This window comes from Lissotriton helveticus, chromosome 1_1, assembly GCF_964261635.1.
Source record: "Lissotriton helveticus chromosome 1_1, aLisHel1.1, whole genome shotgun sequence".
NCBI lineage: Eukaryota > Metazoa > Chordata > Amphibia > Caudata > Salamandridae > Lissotriton > Lissotriton helveticus.
This window is the reverse complement of record NC_136057.1, coordinates 987,142,513-987,161,718: the sequence shown is the minus strand read 5'-3', so window position 1 is coordinate 987,161,718 and position 19,206 is coordinate 987,142,513. Positions and strand designations below refer to the sequence as shown.

The following is a 19,206-nucleotide window of genomic DNA, read 5'->3' as shown; positions in this document are numbered from 1 at the left end:
AATGTTATCATATAGGAGAGCCAGGCCTTGCAATTGTGAACAACGAATTTTTCTTTACCAGGACATGTAAAAGTGAAAAGTGCATGACCAACGTTTTAAATACACTGCATCCTACCCTCTGGGCTGTTTAGAGCCTGCCCTAGGCGTGACTTATATGTATTAAAATGGAAGGTTTAAGCCTGGCAAAGGGTTCATTTTGTCAGGTCAAAATAGCAGTTTAAAATGACACACTCAGGCTGCGGTGGCAGACCTGAAACATGATTAAAGGGCTACATAGGTGGGGGCACAATCAATTCTGCAGGTCCACTAGTAGCATTCAATTTACAGGTCCCGGGTACATATAGTAACAATCTACTAGGAACTTCCAGGTAAATTAAATGTGTCAGTTGGGTGTAAGTAAATGTCACCATGTTTGAGGGAGAGAGCACGAGCACTTTAAAATGTGTTTCCAGTTGTAAGTGCTCAATGTTCTAAAGCCAGCAAAAATTAAGTCAGCAAAAACAGAAGGATTGAAGGCAAAACATTTGGGGGAACCCACAGAAAGGATGTCAGGTACAACAAATAGGATGTCATCAAAGACATTTCTGGAGGCTGTTTTTGAGATGACCCACAGGTTTCCCTATTGTTGCCCTAGTATCTGACATTGGCTTTTCTTCCATCTTCAACATTAGTCAATTGGCTCCAATAAAATACGTCTTAAAAAAATTGAGATCGACAGAAGTTAACCTAGGTCTGTATTATGCATAGAGCTTTGAGACACAAATGGCAAGTGCGTCCGCTCATGCATCCCAGGGCACTATGGTATTACAAAAGGGACCGTAGATGATTGTGCAACGCTTTCTGTAATACTAATAACACTGGTGCACATGTAGCTCTAGCATTATCACTAGAGGACATTCCCTTATTTGCATTGGGGTGTGGCTTCATGAAAATGAGAGACTCATTTTGCCTCTGTGCCTGCTAGCTTTTATGGATGCGGCAAAGAGGCCCTTAGGATGCGTATTGACATTGTGCTACAAAAAGGTGGCACATTGTTAGTGTACCGCCTGAGGGAAGCGCTCTGAAGGAAGGAAAGGGGGTTCCATGAACGCCCCAGATATCTCCCTGCAGGCAGGTACAATCATTCGCTGCACCCGCCTGCAGGGGGATCTCTGTCTCCTCTTTAAAGTGCAAGCAGTGCCACCTGCAGTGTAAAACACGGAGCGGCTTCTAAGCAGATGCCCCATATTTCACTGAATGTGCTACCTCCCAGGTCAGCCTCAAGTACATTTGTAGATGTACCTAAAAATAGTTACATCTGTTAATATTCACATGTGTTTACACCATGTGGAGGTGTGATCCATTACCCTTCAGCACATTAGGCCACTTTGACTTGAGAGTTAAGACTATCTCCTACATTTATGGAGATGTGTTCCAGAATCTCATGAAGTGACCAAAGTACTATGAAGCCAGACACAAACTCAGTTTTCCTCGTCATCCACCACTGGATCTGTTAAATGTTTTAGAAAACGATACATTACCTTATAATTCCAGCATGATCACCGTGAGCTCAAGGTGTACACTGCAACATTGCAATACTTTGCCCAAGGCTGTGCCTTGTACTTAAATTTACATAAAGAAAAATATATCTGTATTGTTTTGAGTGCTATCTGATTTGTACACGGACGGCTTAGGAGTGCCTTTTCTTCAATCTCATGTCAAAGTGGGCCATCTCATCCTTGCGATACCAACGTTCAGATTAGTCCAAATGCATGTAGTTTGTCTGAGTCCATACTGCGAGGCCTCTTTCATCAGGCCCGCATTGGACAGGCGGCATAGTAGCAAGCTGCCACTGCTACATTGGCTGCAATAACAAAGAAGATACATTTGACTTGCAAATCAAACCGAGAATGAGTATTAGTCAAGAAAACAGCAGAAAACCAATGGACTGCATCAGTGCAGAGCAGCAGACTGTCATTGGGAACTGAGATATGATAAACTATTCTGTTCAAAATTCAGAACTCGCGCCGGGTGCATTCTGCCATCCTCTGCATTAATGATGGAGTCCTACAGCGACCCCACTGAAGAGAATTTGTGGGCCGCAAGGGATCTATCATGTGGAGCAATGCCATCCATATAAGAACCCAAAATAGTTTGTATACTCATGAGAGCATAGCACAAACCTTGGCAAATGAAGTTACCACAAATTCTGTTGACTCCCACATCATTATCAAACATACTTTAGTTTGGTTAAAAACCTTAAAAGCTATACAAGATTTACAACATCCGATATCACATAATTTCATGATTATAGTATTGGCAAAGCTCATCATAACACAAAGGGGTTGAACAAGTGACGGGAACTCAGTAATTATAACTGTGCCTGCATTGATGCCTTAATATACTCAATATGCAAGGTTTGGGGGTGAAATTGTCCTTTTTACAAAGTGCAAAAGGTATAACAATTGAACTATTGCTGTGAAGTGAGCACCTTATACCTCGAACTGCAAGACCGATTGAAAAAAATCTTGTTTTTGAATCAATTTATTGAACTTGGTCTAAAATCCCATCCTGATGTTCCCATTTTCTTTCAGTCCTACTATTTACAAAGTTCTTTCCTACTGGTCACACACTAAAAAATATGATTTTTTATTTCATCTACCAATTTTGAATATTCACGTAGTGCAGAGATGAGTTGAATTGTCTTCTGATACTTTATTGTGGTTACTTTAATGGGTGTTAAAACACACCAGAATAATATTGCTAGCCTTCCCTCTTTCTCCACCCACAAAGATCATGGAACGTGTTATCAAGAGACAGGCACCAGGTTCATTCAGTTAGAAATTGTAGAGGAGTTCCCTAACACGATTAGGGTGTCCAAGTCACTGCAGGTCGTAACGGACACTGTCTACTGTCCTGCACATTTCACCTACAAATCATTGATTACATGTGTCCTACTCTAGTTAGGTCCTTGGAAACGAAACACGGCTACACCACCCAGAATGTATTTGACTATGACACAAAAGTCCAGTACTGCAAACATTTTTTTTAACAAGGTTAAGAAGGAGATCGTTCTGTACTTTTCTTGTGATGTAAATTGTAATGATAAACTTTGACCTTTGAACTGCCCCATAAGGTGCGAGACGGGCAGACGAACAATAGACTTATAAAGACTTCAAGGAATATTTAGAAGCCATTTTGGATTCTGACATGTTAACAGAACCAAACAGTTTCCTCCAAGATCTTTTCAACTAATCTTTTTCTCATATTATGGTCAAACTGACTGATATTGTCATAGAGACTGTAGACAACCTTAAGGCCACAGGCAACCAGGCAGGTTGTGACTGCATTTCCTGCTTTTTGTAAAGAAAGGATGGACATTAAACCATGTTGCTGGTCTCATCCACTAACTTCTAGCACCTCAAAGGATTCACTATTGGTTGGTTTGATCTTGTTGATTAGCAAGAAGGCAGCTTGATAAGAACTGTGAATGTGGCAAGCTTTTACCTCTTTATCTGGAAGGATCCCTAAATAAAAATGCAGTAGTGGATGGTACTTTGAGAAATGTAAAAAAATCATTACATATTGGAGACTTTGAATGGTGTCTTACCAATAACATAGTCCCCCCTTTAAATAATATCGAATGAGGATCATGAGAGCAGCCCTCCCCTAGTAACAGTGATGCGTTTCTTGGCATCGCTTGGCCATGGTCTCTCAATATTACCGCAACAGAAAAATATATTCTGTGAGTCAAACAGGACTGGTTTTATGTAAGGAGGAAATCCACAGTTAAATGTTTCTTGGCACTTTAGTCGGGATGGTTGTTAAGAAAACAGGGCCTAAAGGTCTCCTGGAGCTTTAAGATGACAGTCCAGAAGCTGGGTCTTATCTATATTTCCGAATAGGTGAAAATCTTGGATTCAGGAATGGTGACCTATCAGCACCCAGTTCTAGGAAAAACTTTAAGAGATGTGACTATCTGGCCAGCTCGAGATGTTCACGACCACATTAAACTGTATCGCTGGGTTCAAAGTTGCAACTTTTGTTTAAAAAATGACCTTTAGCCAGGATGCTCATGTGCTACCCAACCCATAGTTTACAAGACTAAACAACTAGAGTTAATTATTTTGATCAACACAAATTTTTTATTCCAACCCCGAATGTAATATTGTATATGATACAGTATTACATATTTTATAAGGAGAACTCCTCCTAACATTTTCTTGATTCTGAATTCTTCTTTTTTAATATTTTATTGATTCTGACTTCTTCCATTGTGGAATTCCTTTTGCTGCAAAGATTGCTAGACTGTATTCTATGCAATATGATGAAAGACATAGCATCTTAGCTCACTTCTTCTAAAAATGTCTCCAAGTTATTTTGTTATTTTTACTGTGTGTTTTTGTAGCGTCACCTGATAGACTGACGTTTTACAGTTGGCAGCAGTGAATATTATACAGTAAGATGTGCATTCGATGAAGACTTCTCTGTCAAATATGAATGAGATGAACCACTGTGGTACTGTGTTTTAGAAGCCTTTGAGTTAAGTGAGGGCTGCTGAGAAGACCTGGTCGTCTCCAGCACAGAATGGAAATCCTGAAGGCAGGAAAGTGGATCTGAATGAGGTTTAATCTCATTGAACATTACGCTATAAACCTTTGTCCTCTTGTTGATATATTGATCTTTTTCGAGGACCTCTCAAAGTTTAGTGAGCAGGGCAGTTTAGACCCAAAGACACAGAGTGACTTACAAAGGACCATACCATTTGCACATGTGATGAAGGGTGGAGTATCAGTCATATCCCTTGGATGTATAGCCGAAACGTTAATCAGTAGGGTTGATTGTAAAGTCAAGGGTTTGCAACTATAAGGGCTATGCTTGATTCAGTAGATAGTCGGCTGTGGCTAATGGCTATATTTTGAGGGAATGCATCTTTCCACTCTATCAGACGGTGAGCTGCGATATTATGAACATAAATCCTGTAGTGGATTCTGGAACTGAAGAAAGGTCTAAAATCTATTACAATTTTTCCATGCCAAGGTGGAAGGTGATTATGCCGCCCCCTTGTCTCTTCCCACCTCGTGCCGCTGGTCATAAAAACACTACTTGTGGTTGTCGAGGGAGCCCTGCCACTTCTCAATCAGCAGCTCTGTGGTGACATTTATTTAATGGTTCATGGGGACTGTCAGCCTGCATTTTTCAATGTCAGAAAGAAAATGAGGGAAGGAGAAGTTCAGAATTTAATGACAAGTCAGCCATTTCAGGCGGAAGCGTGGTGTGTGTTGCAGAGGAAGTGACAACTCTGCAGATGTCTCAATTACGCTCTCCGATGCTTACATGTGTATGGTTGTTTATAGCTATACGAATATTGTGTTTCAGCATGTAACCCGTGTTGTACTTGCTGATTTGATGATACACCCAATTGATTAAAGAGGCCGGATGCAGGTCATTTTTGCAGTCCATGATTTTCTGCCATTTCTTCCCACGCACACCTGGTCCAACCTTGAGCTCTGGTTGGCCGAAACAATGAGTATGTGTTTCAAAGGAAGTAAAAACCAATGCACAGTGAATCTAAAAAAATGCCATCAGCCATACAAAGCTCTAAAAGTAAACTATGGCGTCTCTACTCGCTTTGTTTTTCAGCTAGGTATAGTAAAGGAACCAGACATCCTCCTGTTCTGCGTATGTGCATAAAGGTTTCCTTCTGGTTTTGTTGCTTTGTCTCCACCGTTTGCGCCGTGTAGCCATTTTAATCAATTTGATAGGTCAGAAGCTAGGGGTAGCAAGCCCAGTGCAAACATGGTTGTCCAGATGTGAGTAATTCTGAAGAGTGAGGACCCTTCTGCAGACACGCTTCAGGTCCTTGGACACAGGAGCCTATTTCCAGCTCTGACATTAATTCTAGGCTCCAGTGTTTAGTGTGGAGCGGTCACTGAAGACTGCACACTCCCCATAGGAGACCTTCACCCTGCACCATGACATTAATGGCAGGATGCGCTGCTCTCGCCAGTTTTGGTTCAACTCCACACAAGGAAGGGGCGAGCGCCTACCAATAACTGTGAGGTGCGTTAAAATGGTAAATGCTCTTTGCGCCACATCAGTAATGCTTGACAGTATGCAGGGAGGTTAGTGTGTGGTGCACTGAAACCACCAATAACTGTATAGCTCCCCAAAAAAGAGCTCCCAGATGCTGCTGAGGAAAGTTTACTGCATGTACTGGATACAGTCTTAGGTATCGAGAAGCCTCTCTCACTTTGCACTCTGGCCCTCCCCCAACATGCATGCCTCATCCGTAAACAGGAGACCTTTCATGCCAAAGACTGTAGCACCTACCTTTATGCGCATTTGTTGTACGGAGGTGTGGAAAGATGGGGAATAACTTGATACCCATACAAGAGTAGATTCCTGAAGACACTAGTCATTCTTTCCTCCGATTGCTGCGACAAGCAGGAGGTAGCTGGTAGAGATATGGAATAGTTTGAAACACTTGTAGGAATGGCTGTAACTAAACTTTTGCTAACAGGAGTCTTGAGTCTGTTAACTATCACTGCCTCAGGTTTTCAAAGGGCGTTTTCATTTCGTATTTGTGTGTCAGTTTGCATTTGTAATCTTTGTAAATCCATGTTTTAACCTGTAGGCTTTGTGGCGTGAGTTACCAAGCTTGCAATTTCATATTGACTGGGGCTGGGTCTGTGTTTTCTCATTTCCTGTGATGTCATCAGGGTGCAACCTAGCTGGGCGCTTCCTCTGCTGCACCTTTGAATTTTCGGAAATAACTGAAGTTCTTTACTCTATTTTAAACGGAACCCCCCTCAGGAAAGCCTGAAGCTCTCCTGCTCTTGGACAAATTTGAGCCTACGCGGTCTATCAGGGCACTGTCCAGGCGAGGACTCAGGAGTGCACACCATGGTGTGGGGTGAGCTTTTACCAAACTCCAGTTGCATACTTCATCTGTAGATCAACTCACTTTCAATCCAGGAAGCTTCATGTGCTTGGCATATTCATCTGACCAAGCAGAAACTGTCACCAGTCCCATTGAGGCCGAGTCCCGCGCAGGTAGCCTCCTGCTCACCAGTACTGTTGCTAAAGAATGCCCATATACTGAGCTTAATTTGTGCACCTGGGGGGCATCAGTACTTATTTTGGAGATCTGTGGCATATTTTTCGTGACCAGACTTTGGCCCCGAAGAAGAGATAGAAAGGTTAAAAAGTGAAACAGTTGATGGAAGAGACAGATAGAAGAAGAATGGCAAAGGAAGAAAGCAGGCACGGAAAGAGCCTGCAGCGCTGAGATTAAGAGCCAGCTAGGGTTGTGAAAGAAAGAGACATGAGGCAAAATCCCACCCAACTTGGTATTTGGCAACTCAGCATTTGGCAGTCGTGATGTGCCCTTAATAAAGACAGAAAGCCCTTTTACCTATTATTTTTGTCAAATTAATCATATCTCTCTCAGGGGTGTGTTGTATTCACACTGTTTTCACTTACAATGTAAACCACAACCTTGCAGAGCACTCATCTTCTCAAAAGAGATTCACTTTCCTTTATATATCGGTGCTTGACTCAACGGAAGTCCATCAGCGTGGTCTGCTAGAGAATTGTGGTGTAGTGTAAGCCGTATATTTATTTAGAAGATTGTGGGCGACTTAAAGTGTAGAACATTCTCCAAAATGTATGTGCATTAGTGAACTGGAAGCATATTGTAGTTTTGCTCCATGAAGTAGGTTAAAGGAAGGATTTTTGCTATTGTTTTTCTAAGCCATGTTTAGATGATGCTTGCTTTAATTCTGTGATGCACATTTCTGTCGAGCTTGATCACCTAACTTGGATCGATTATCCAATGTTATTTTCCAGCAACAGGTCACTTATGAGCACAACTGCCTTTCCTAAAACACAGAAAGCTGTTGTTTAGTTATGAATAGAATGAAATTACAGTGTATGGTAAGATGGAGGAGCTTGCTACATGAGCCACACTTTGTGTTTAAACTATTCACAACTTTATAGACAATGTGACAGAAACCAGTTTTCGGAATGCCTCAAGAAGTTTGCATGTCTTTTCTTCTTGTTATGTAGTGGGAACACATCTATAGCAGTATGGGGTACGCACTTGGATGTCATCCAGAATCCGCAAATACGGGCGAAGTACAACGGAAGAGAACACATCAATGTAAGTAGTCAACTGTGTGAAATTAGTAAATCCTGGAATGTCATGAAATATCTATTACTGACCAGCAACTGGGTCTCCTGTAAGAGCATTTGCCACCACTGTTCTGAGCATTGACAATTCAAGTTTGTTTTGTTTCTCCAGATCTGTAATGTGAATTAAGGTGTGGACATTTATTTGTACTTACAATTAGAAATGTAATATATTTGTTGTAAAGGACAAGCAGAAATAAAGGACATAAAAGCAAATCATGAGAACCAAATTATCAGTTACAACAATAGATGTACGTTTTCCAACTCATTCAAAGGAGAAGATTCAAGAGGAAAATCCCCTGAAGCCAACTCATAATTAGACAAAACGAAAGGAGTGGGGGCCAGATGAGAATGCAACATCAGCAGAAGTTTGTCCACAAAATAGTTTTGTATCCAATTGACAAATAATGTGATGTGATTTCTTCTTGCAGTACTCCTGGCTCAAATTATGAGCAATACAATAATAAATCACATGCACTGACCGCAAAATAAATTGTGAATCTATTCCAATGTCTAAACCGTAGCTGTGAAGAAAAACACCAAGACGTTATTACCCCTTCTATGGAAACGTATTCTTTTTTTCTGGCTGGATAAGATGTGCCTCTTTACTGACAGGGGACTAGCTCACAGAAATCATGATGGGCCAGATGAATTTAAATTTGGGAATATGGAGCCTGAGAGAAATGTGTGATAACTCTCCTTCTGGCATGATGGCGAAAATAGTGTAACCTCAACATTGAATGTACGTAATGTCAGTTTCAGTAATGCCAGGGCTATATTGGGTGTTACAAGAAATAGTATGGCTTCACACATTTTCAGAACATATCAAAACGGATCCTAAAATGCACAACTGTATGTGATTAGGAGACAGAAATGAAGGCCAGTGGAAGTAAGAGTAGGGGTGTTGCTCACAAATTACGAATGATGTTGAAATTACTTGGACATCTTCCTGCTTTTGATAAAAAAAAAAAATTTTTCATCCAAATTTTCATTGGTTTTATGGCCCTGTTTGTATTTGGTAAAGTACAGCAGTCTCTTCCTTATTCAGCGTGAGTATTAAAGTGTCAAGAACAATGAAATGAAGTAGAGTGCAGCACAGATTTCAGAATATCGAGGTTTGTCAAATGTGCCCTTTGTAAGAGTTCTTGTAACTCTTGACACTTTCTCGACACTCCATTGGCAGAAGGGGAACACAAGGCAATGGGTGGTCATATCAAACATATACCAATCAAATGATTGCTTCAATGTACAAAGAATAACTTTAGAAAAATATAAAACATTGTAAAACTTGAGAACCTGGTACAAGAATATGAGAATCAAAAGGGAAACAAAGATTCTGTTTTCATGTATTGATTACCAACACTGCACAAAAGATGATACAATTATTCTGAAAACTTGATGAACATGCCAACTGTTTTGGGTCCACTTCGATTCAGTATAAACTGACTTATATTTGTAAAATTTACTGAAAATCAAATCTACGGATACCATGGTATTGATTGAGAAGTTATGTTCAAATCAATGCCTTGTGTCTTATTCCAACACCAGTCCTCTCTGTGTTCCATGAATCAATTTTATTTCTGTTGTTGTTCACAGTAAAATGAAAATGTCTATTAAAAAATGAAGTTATGCACAGTAATTAAATCAAACCTGAACTTCCTAGGTAAAAAGCGGATAGGTGTGATTGCGAGAACATCTGGAATGGATAATGCGGAGAATATGAATGCAATTAAGTTGAACAAATATAATGATAAGTGGTCTCCCTTTCTATAATTGTGTTGCTGGTGCTCCTAGACAATTTTGTATCCAAGTAGACTGAATGAGACCTTTTTCAGTGTTGGAAGATATTAGTACAATGTGTTTTGCTTTTCTGCTTCTCATCCTGAATATTACTTCTACTGATTAGAGTTTAGAAAAGGAATGAATTATGTATAGGCCTATATTAGGTTTCTGAGTTGTATCGCTACAGACATTTAGAAATAATCTGTATTGTTGAATTCATGCATATATGTATGTATGTGTATATATTCACTGAACAATCCCAAGGTTACAATGACGTTATAGTTAGATGTTGAAATTAGATATAAACCAATGGCTAAAAAATAAAAAAACACGGACATTTGCAAGATATAATTTACTGCCCTGCCATTGAATATTATCTCATATATTACATCACTAATGGTGTTAATGACATCATTGATGACATCATTGATGACATCTCAATTGATATAATTTTTGATACTACTGATAACACCATAGTCGTGCACAGCATAGAGTTTCTGTATGTGCATGTGTGGGTGCATAGGATGGTAAAATCAGAAGTCCTGGAGGTAAATGTTAGTTGAAATGTATATGGTGCACTATTCACTAACATTTGGGTGCAAGTAGTACTCCATGTTAAACAAGTTAATGATTGAGTGTGCTTGATGTGAGTTGCAGAGGTATGTTTTTAAGTAGGTTGTGGCTTAAGGCTGAAGTTTGTTGCAAAAATCTGGGCAAGAGGCCAAAGTTGCTGTTGACAATTGATTCTCCATCAGTGGCTGCCCATGTTGCCTAGTCAATAAACAGTATGTAGCAAGAACAGGTATCAAGTGTTGATGTTTATTTCAAGAACTTCACTGAACATTTTCAGACATTGCATGTCAAAGATATAGAATGTGGGTGTGAGCCACTTACAGATGGTTTAACTCACACTGAGGTTGCAAGCATGTCTCTAAGGCTGTTTGCCATTGTGCTAACCTCAAGAATGTGTGTAGGGTATTTTAGCAAACTATGGATGGCTGTCTAAAGGACCTGCAGAAGATGTTTTATCAGTGTTAAATAAATACTTGCCAACATTTTCACTTAACATTCCGGGTCAAGTGAAGTCTTTAAGATGGTGCTCATGTTAAGCTTACACACTCTGTTTTGGAGCGGCTCGTGTGGAGGGGGGTGACCAAATTAAACCCTATGGAAGCATTTTGTTTGTTAGGTGTCCAGCATGTTGTCAAATGTTGTGTCCTTTATCACATGATTGGTGATAGAAAATTAGCTGCAGGTGTAGGGTTGTGAATTACTTCGAATTCACAAACCTATAGGATGCTATCAGAATGACTGGATGATGTCATAAGTAATTTAAATGCTTCGCCCCGGTGGACATTCTGCCGCGGTGTGGAAAAAATTGACCCGTGTGCAGTTCGGATGACCCCAGTCCGTCCGACCCACATACCCACCGTAACGTCGGACGGCTAGGGGTCGTCCGACGCATGGAAAAGGTTAATCAATGATGTTAATTAACTTGTCATGAGTGATGCAATATGTGAGTTCAAAAGCAGTGTGTATCATGTGTTAGCTAGCTCAGTAAATTATAACTTGGGAATTTCAGTGCTTTTTGTTTTTTAAGCATTAGTTTTTATCTCAATTCAACATCCAACTATAACATCACTTAACCTTTGTTTTGTTTGTTTTGTTTCAGTGAGCAAGTTTTTTTTTTAACATAAGCTTAAATCTTCTTACAATACCTAACTATATCATCAATTTAACCTTTGATTTTTTCATGTGAATTTTAGTCATTTTTTAAAATCCTATTCAAACTTTAGCATTCACGCAACCCTCTCGGGCAACCTACAGTCAATGTCCCTTCTGTGCACAGCGTTTGGCCCTGTGCGTAATTCCTCCATGGGCATCCGACCCCCCTTTGCGCCCAACCCGCATTTTCTTCTCCATTAACCCGTTACCTGTGCTGAACGTTCCGCGCTAGTGCGGAACATTCTATTGCGCGGGCGGGGCCGCAACGTCCAACGGACGTGCACAGCTCTACCGAGGTAGTGCATGCGACGGCCGTTGGACGTTGCCAGCAGCAATGGGGTAAATAAAAAAATCAGGTACTATGATACCCATCATGCAAGTTTACACCCCTTGGGGAATCTTGCACAGCACTTTGGTACCAGAGGGTGGAAGACTGGACGGAAGCCCCCTTGGGAGTATGTCGGGACCTCACAGGAGGTCTACACTGGGGCCCATAGGATAACATGTTTTTTTATTTTAACCTCCTGGAGGGTCCCTTTGAGTGCCATGTACAAGTGCCTCGGGGTCAGGGTGTCCAATACCCTGCCCCCTTATGCCCTGTTTAAAAACGTTTTCATGACATGGGGCCAGAGTCCCCATGATCAGTAATAAGTCTGCAACTTTATGGTTAGGGTTGCGGCCAGCCAATCAGATCTCTTGAATCAGCAGTACCAGTACCACAGTGCCGAAATTGCAGACTGGGGAGAAAAAGCTCTCTAGGCCAATCGGAAGGCCCTCTAATAAAGGGCTTATCCTTCCATTCCAGCAAATCGGCGGTTCACCCACCCCATTACGAGGTGGTGAAACAACTGAGTTCCCATCGTCAAAGCTAAGCAGCATCTGCAGGTGGTAATCTCTGATCCAATGGCCAATCTGCCACAGGACCCCCTGGGTTATAGTGGCAGATGCCTGCCACATAAGGGCTAGGCATTCATTACTCATTTTCCCTGCCCATATCTGCCGTGTAAAGAATGGCTGATATGGGGAGAGAAAATGCAGAATGGCTCCTGCATGCAGGGAGAAAAACTCCCTGTGCATCAGGATAATTTGTTTTCTCTAAGAAAATGTTTGCAAATCTGGGGGTTTTAAACATGCGAACTGTTCAATAAACTTACAGTGCTATAGGAAGAGTTGTAGTGGCTTGTTGGCAAGCAGGGATCTCTAAACAAGGCAGAAAGTCCTCCATCAAGACTGCGAAAGCCAGGGCTTCCTCCCTCCTTGAGCCCTGGTGAATCGGCTTCCAGGAGCTAAACGGTCCCCTTCTTTTTATTGGCACAGAGCATTGTGTACGGTGCAGGGCTGGGGTGGCCGTAGCGGCCAACAGGCATTTCCCCGGGGGCGGAGGGGTGGGGGCCGCTTTTGTGCCTGTGGAAGCCAGTTTTGTTCCAGGGGACCAGTTATGCAGAAGTACTGCAATATTGGCCCCCTGTAACAAAAGTGGGAGTGGTGTGTTTCGCTAGCACCCGCCCAGGCCCGGCTGGGCAGCAATCGCCATGGCAGTTGGCTGTTCCCTGTCCAGACCTGGTACTCTGTAGAGCTGCCGATCCAAAACAACCCACTGCACAATATTCATTTCCAGGAGTACCTCTTGCACATTTTGCAGCACGGTGCCTGTTTTTGGTATCTCGAGCATTCATTGGCTACCACAAACCACTTCACTCGTACAATTATTAGATTCCGAATCTTAGAAACTATGAACTTGGATTTAAAGAACCTAGACGGTAGTATGATTGCCTTCAAATAGACTTCAGGGTAGTGTTAGAGATAGCAAGTCGCAGGAGCATGCGCCTCATCCAGACATAGACAATTCATTTTGTATTTTTTTGGCATACCTTTGCTTCTATTCTAATCATTATATTTGGTTTTTACCAAATTTCTAGAACACAACGGAATGCCCAAGCATTTCACAAAACTGCAAAAACAGACACTTGATCGCTTTCCACATGAACCATGTAACTCGGCTGCTGTTTACAGAGGATATTGTGGAATTACGATTAAAATCCAAACAAAGGTTTTAATATATGAATAAACAAGTGCGGCTCACACTGCATCTATAAACGTGCAAAACAGCGAAATATGCAAGAAGGACCTGCACTTTTGGGTTCTTGTATTCCATTTCAAGCATTGGTGAAAAGAAAAGAACTGCACTCCAGTCCCACAATCTGACCACAGCCTGCCAGTCCCATTCTCCTGTGCCCAGGCAATGCTGTTCCTTTAATATGACCCTGTAATGACACTATGGCTTAGCCAAAGGCCTTCCATGCTCCAAATCTCGCAGTAGGGCAGTTGTTTCCAAATGCATCCTTCAAATTTTATAATAGGCCTTCGCAAACTTTAATTTACACTGGCATAGTTTGTGTAGTTTCCAAAATTTCGTATTGCGCAAAATTATTTTTCTTACGTCTTTACACCACTTTGCGTAATTGTGTGCCATTCATGGTAGAAATGTACTGCAAATGTACAATTTGCAATAAACATTTACTTCTAGCGGCTGTTGTTTGCTGTGCTTTGGTTTGAATATGTGCTCATGCCAAAAACTGACGTGAAGATGCATTTCGCGACCAAAATGATGGATCAGCATTTTGCATAAATGTTGAAATTTTCTTAATAACGATACAACAAATTATGTAAATTCCCCCCCACCACTTTCCCCATTATTAATGGTCCGTCCCACCTGCAAATTTGGAAAGGCAGTGGAAATGTCAACACAGGTTTATCTCAGGCATTGGAAATGGCCATTTATGCAAGGTTACCCCAAAGTTTTTGCCTTCCTCCTCCTATTTTTTCTGACATCGTTTTTGTTGGCTTTGGGGCTCTGGGCACTTTACCACTGCTAACCAGTGCTAAAGTGCATGTGCTCTCTCCTCTAAGCATGGTATCGTTGGTTTACACTTGTTTGGCATATTTGATTCAGTTGTAAGCCCCTTGTAAAGTGGTATACCATATACCCAGCACCTGCAAATTAAATGCAACTAGTGGGCCTGAAGCACTGATTGTGCCACCTGCAGAAGTAGCCCTTTAACCATGTCTCAAGCCTGCCACTTCATGGCCTGTGTGGGCAGTTTACTGCCACTTCGACTTGGCATTTAAAACTACTTGCCAAGTCTTAAACTCCCCTTTTATTAGACATATGACACCCCCCTAAAGTAGGCCCTGGGTAGCCCTATGGGCAGGGTGCTGTGTATGTAAAAGGTAGGACATGTACTTTTATGTTTGGCATGTCCTGCAAGTAACAAACAACCTATTTCGTTTATCACTACTGTGAAGTGTAACTCTCTCATAGGCCAGCATTGGGAATTCCTTAATATACTTTTAAACTGTAATTCCTGATCAGAGAGGAGTAGCTTTTTCATGTTTCATTTGTTTGGGGTGGTAATAATAAATCCTCCTTATTGGTGAAGTTGGAATTAACATTACTGTTTTACAAAATGCCACTTTTAGAAAGCGGACATTCCCCTGTACTTACTGCTCTGTGTGCCTGAGAACCTGTCTCAGAAGCTGCGACAGAGTACTCATCTGCATGCATTCATCTGCATTCTGATAGTTTTCCTGGGCAGGAAGGGGGAGATGTGGCTCACACTTACATCTGAATAGGCGTGTCCTGCCCTCACTCTAAGCACTGATTTAACCCCAGAGTTAGCCTGGCAGACAGGACTGGGCTGAAAGGGATTCTAGTGCACTTCAAAGCACGTTTGGGAATAAGTACTGGTTCTCTGACACTCTAAAATCAGACACTTCTGGATCTTGAACTGGACCTCTGTCAGAAGAACACCTGTGCTGCTTTAATGACTCAAATATGCTGCTTTTCTTCAAGGTTTGCTTTTCTGCTTGTTGTCCTGCTGCCGGATGCTCTATAACTCTGTTGAAGTAGAGTTGCAGTTTGCCTTCCGTCCAAAGTGTTCTCCAATGGCTTCTTGGCTTGCCTCCTGTTTTCTGAAGTCTTAGGGATACAAAAGACTTCTTGCAATTCTGCTGGTACTTCTGGGCTCTGCCATCTTTGAGTCTTACCCTTACATGAGGTGCCTCTCCAATTCTGGACCTCAGAAGTGGGTGCTGCAGCTGGGTTGCTACAAAATCAATGCATCTCTTGCCAGCGTGTAGCAGAACCAGCGTGTAGCAGTTGCATGAGTAAATTGTCGCATTGCATAAGAACCAGCGCTTTGCATTCAGAGATCGACACATTGGACAGCATGTCACCGCCGCTGTACCTTGGTGAGATAGATGCATCCCCTCGACTGCGTGGTAGAATCTGGCACATCGCTTGACGCCTCTCGACTCCGGCACCCATCTTCAGAACTGACGCATCGCCTTCACTTTGTGTAGAATATTGACGCATCCTGCGCCAGCGGGACTCAAGATCGACGCATCTCGCTACTTGCGACCAGGAAAGGTACTTTGTTCACTGGAGCCTGCGTGGATCTTGTAGCCAGCTGGCACTCCATCACGGTCAACCCCAACTTTGACTTTGCCCCAGTCCAGCGCAACATTAAGTAACATTTTTAGCTCTACTTTCTTTCTAGCACGTTACTGCATTTATTCGTTTCAAAGTCAATATCTTGACTTCTACTTGTTTGTTTATAATATAATCTATTTTTGTAAACTTGTGCAGAGTCTTTTTGTGAGGTATCCATTGTGTTACTGTGTGTGTGTGTGTGTGTGTATGTGTGTGTGTGTGTGTGTATGTGTGTGTGTGTGTGTGTGTGTGTTGCACAAATATTTTACACATTACCTCTTTAGATTAGCCTGACTACTATGTGCCAAGCTACCAGAGGATGAGCCCAGGCTAACTTTGAGTGTGCATCCAGCTTTCTCTGACTAGAGTGGTGGTCCCTGCCTGACCTGGTTGCATACCTCAGTCAACCAGGAATCCCATTTCAAATACCATGCATCTGGAAATGTAACTTGAACTTCATTGGGCGTGGTCGCTTTTTCTTCAGATAAATTCTCTCTACAATTATGTAAACGTGTTCACTGTGATTTTTTGTTTTGTTATTCAAACACTTGGGTTTTTCGTGCTAGGAAAAAGTGCTGATGGCCTGGACAACTGTCTGTGAGGTTAGGATTCTGGCTTATTCAAGAAGGTGCCTTTAGGTCTAAAGGTTTAAGTTCAGATTACCCGCTTAATGGTGTGAATGACTTTGGCATTCCAGTACGTCAAAAATAAAAAAAGGTGTTGCAGCATTTGGGCAAGATATAATAAATTGTAGATTTTACGGCTCACAGTGAACATCACTACATTAGTGACACAGAAAAAAGGGGATGCTGAGAGGTGTTTTATTATTGATACATAGAAAAACAGTTTTTAAAGATAGATGCATTGCTGCATTTAAGGGGTCTTGATGGAATATGATTTTCTGCCTCAGCCATTGGCTGCATTTGAGGCAAAACAAGTGTGAGGAAATCTCTCTCCCATTTTCAGTAGACCAGTTCAGCTGCTGATTCGAGTCATGTCATCAAATGACATTCTTCAAAGGCAATTCAAAAACAAGTACTTTTTTCTGCTCTTTTGTGTTGCTGTAGTGTGTTCAATGCCAGTATAGCCAGTAAGTAATTCATATGTACAGCCGTTAGTCAGGCATTAAGCACAGTCTTTGCTCACAGTGTGTAATTGCCTGGATTGCTGCTGCTTGCAGACCAAGAATGCCTTCCTAAATATTTGCCCTGCCTTTCTCCTAGTTGTGTGAGGTGCTGAACTCCACAGAGATGACCTGCCAAGCACCAGCACTGCTCTTGGGTTCCACCTTCCAGTCCGAGATCACAGAGCACCCGGAGGAGTTTGGCTTCATCCTGGACAATGTCCAAACTCTGCTCATCCTCAACAAGACAAATTTCACCTACTATCCAGACCCAGTGTTTGAGCCCTTCAGCCCATCGGGGATACTCGAACTGAAGCCCGGGACACCCATCATTCTGAAGGTGAGTGGAACCTTAGGAGCATAGTGCAAAGGTCAAACCACTGAAAGGGACACCTCCCTTTTCCTCTCTCTATCCCATCCGTCTGAACACAACACAGATCATTTCAGGAGTCAAATCTTCTTTGTCCGCTTTGACTTCTCCCTGCGTCTGTTGCTTTAGGTTCGTAATGTATTCGTTGACTGCAGCCTTCAAGTTTTGCATGCAGTTTTCCTTACAACGATATGAGCATCACACCACTAATTACAAATGTGCCTGTAAACCATAGTTTTATAAGACAGATGCCCTCATGTTGGTGCCCCATAGATCCCAAGTACCTTGTCTAGTTCTTGTTACTGCATTTTGACCCAAGAGTGATGTACTGGTCCGCAACAGTGTCACACGCCAAATTTAAAGTATTTCCAGTTCTCTAGACCTGCACCTACATATGTAAGTACATAGCTCTAGATTGAGGCTCCCTGAAACCCTCGTTTCTTACTGATTTCGATGTTCATAAACTGGAGGTACGGATTTTTTGTTGTCGGTTTTATCCACAGGGTTGTTAACTATCAATTTTTATAATTGGATACTGTTCAATTTAGAAAGATTCTCAAATAATGTATTTAGTTAACGCTCTATCATCCGCTTCACTATCAAAGGTGGACTGGAGTTCCATCATAAATATGGGCCCCTTGAACATCAATGCACAGAGGTTGTCTGAAATAGAACATAAGATTTGTGATCGTATTATATACTCAGACGCGGCTCGTACAGGTAAGAGTGGTGGGGAGGTGGCGTCGGGTGGGTTGATTTTGACAGATGACGAGGTAAAATTAATTATTTATTTATTTAATTTTGCCTTGCCGTCTCAGTCCAAATCCCCCCCCCCCCCACCACCACCCCTCTGCTCTTACCTGCCTGAGCCGTGGCTGTATATACCTCTTTGAAAGGGAAGAGATGTGGGTTACTTTTGTCTTTATTCTGGCTAATATAGCGTAGGTACAGGGATGTCCAACGCACTCCCAAGACAGCCGGATCCATTCCATACAATGAATGTAAATGGAAGGAAGTTATGTAGTCAGTGATTTCCCTGAAAATCTGGCATACTTTGGACACGCCTGCATTTGCATATTATTTTGTCTTTGCGGATGGAGATTGTCGTCCCTCTAAGAATGTAAAAATAATGTTCAAATATAATGAATGAGCACTAACCAAACCAGTGGGCCAACTGTGGAGACTTTAATGCAGCCGACCATTTGCTTAACGTAGTGAAAGGAAAGTACTTACTTTGGCATTTTATCTGGAAGTAGTTTACTCAAGAGCATGTGTTTTACAGATTTTCAACCATACTTTCACTCTCTCCTTTCCTGATGGACAGATGATGGCACTCTCTCGCACTCCTCAACTAATAACTTGCTCACTCCAACCCTCATTCACTTCCTGCATATATGTTAATCTAAAAAATGTTGATGGTTTCTAGAATCAACTGTGGTCAAAACGATAACTAGCATGAGTATCCCTGAAGTAGAAAACACCAAAATGTCCTTAAAAGTCCATGCAAACTGTGATTTTAATCAAATATTTGCCTTCCAAACT

The 19,206-nt window shown here is 41.8% G+C and overlaps 1 protein-coding gene across 1 annotated transcript in view; it reads left to right on the top strand.

Annotated features, from left to right (window-relative positions):
- PLXNA4 (plexin A4) overlaps positions 1–19,206 on the top strand; it is a 1,016,639-nt gene that overhangs the window by 790,082 nt on the left and 207,351 nt on the right. The window contains exons 18-19 of the mRNA XM_078677443.1: positions 8,050–8,143; positions 17,395–17,634. Of these exons, the coding sequence (XP_078533569.1) occupies positions 8,050–8,143; positions 17,395–17,634 (334 nt within the window). The remainder of the gene's footprint in view (positions 1–8,049; positions 8,144–17,394; positions 17,635–19,206) is intronic.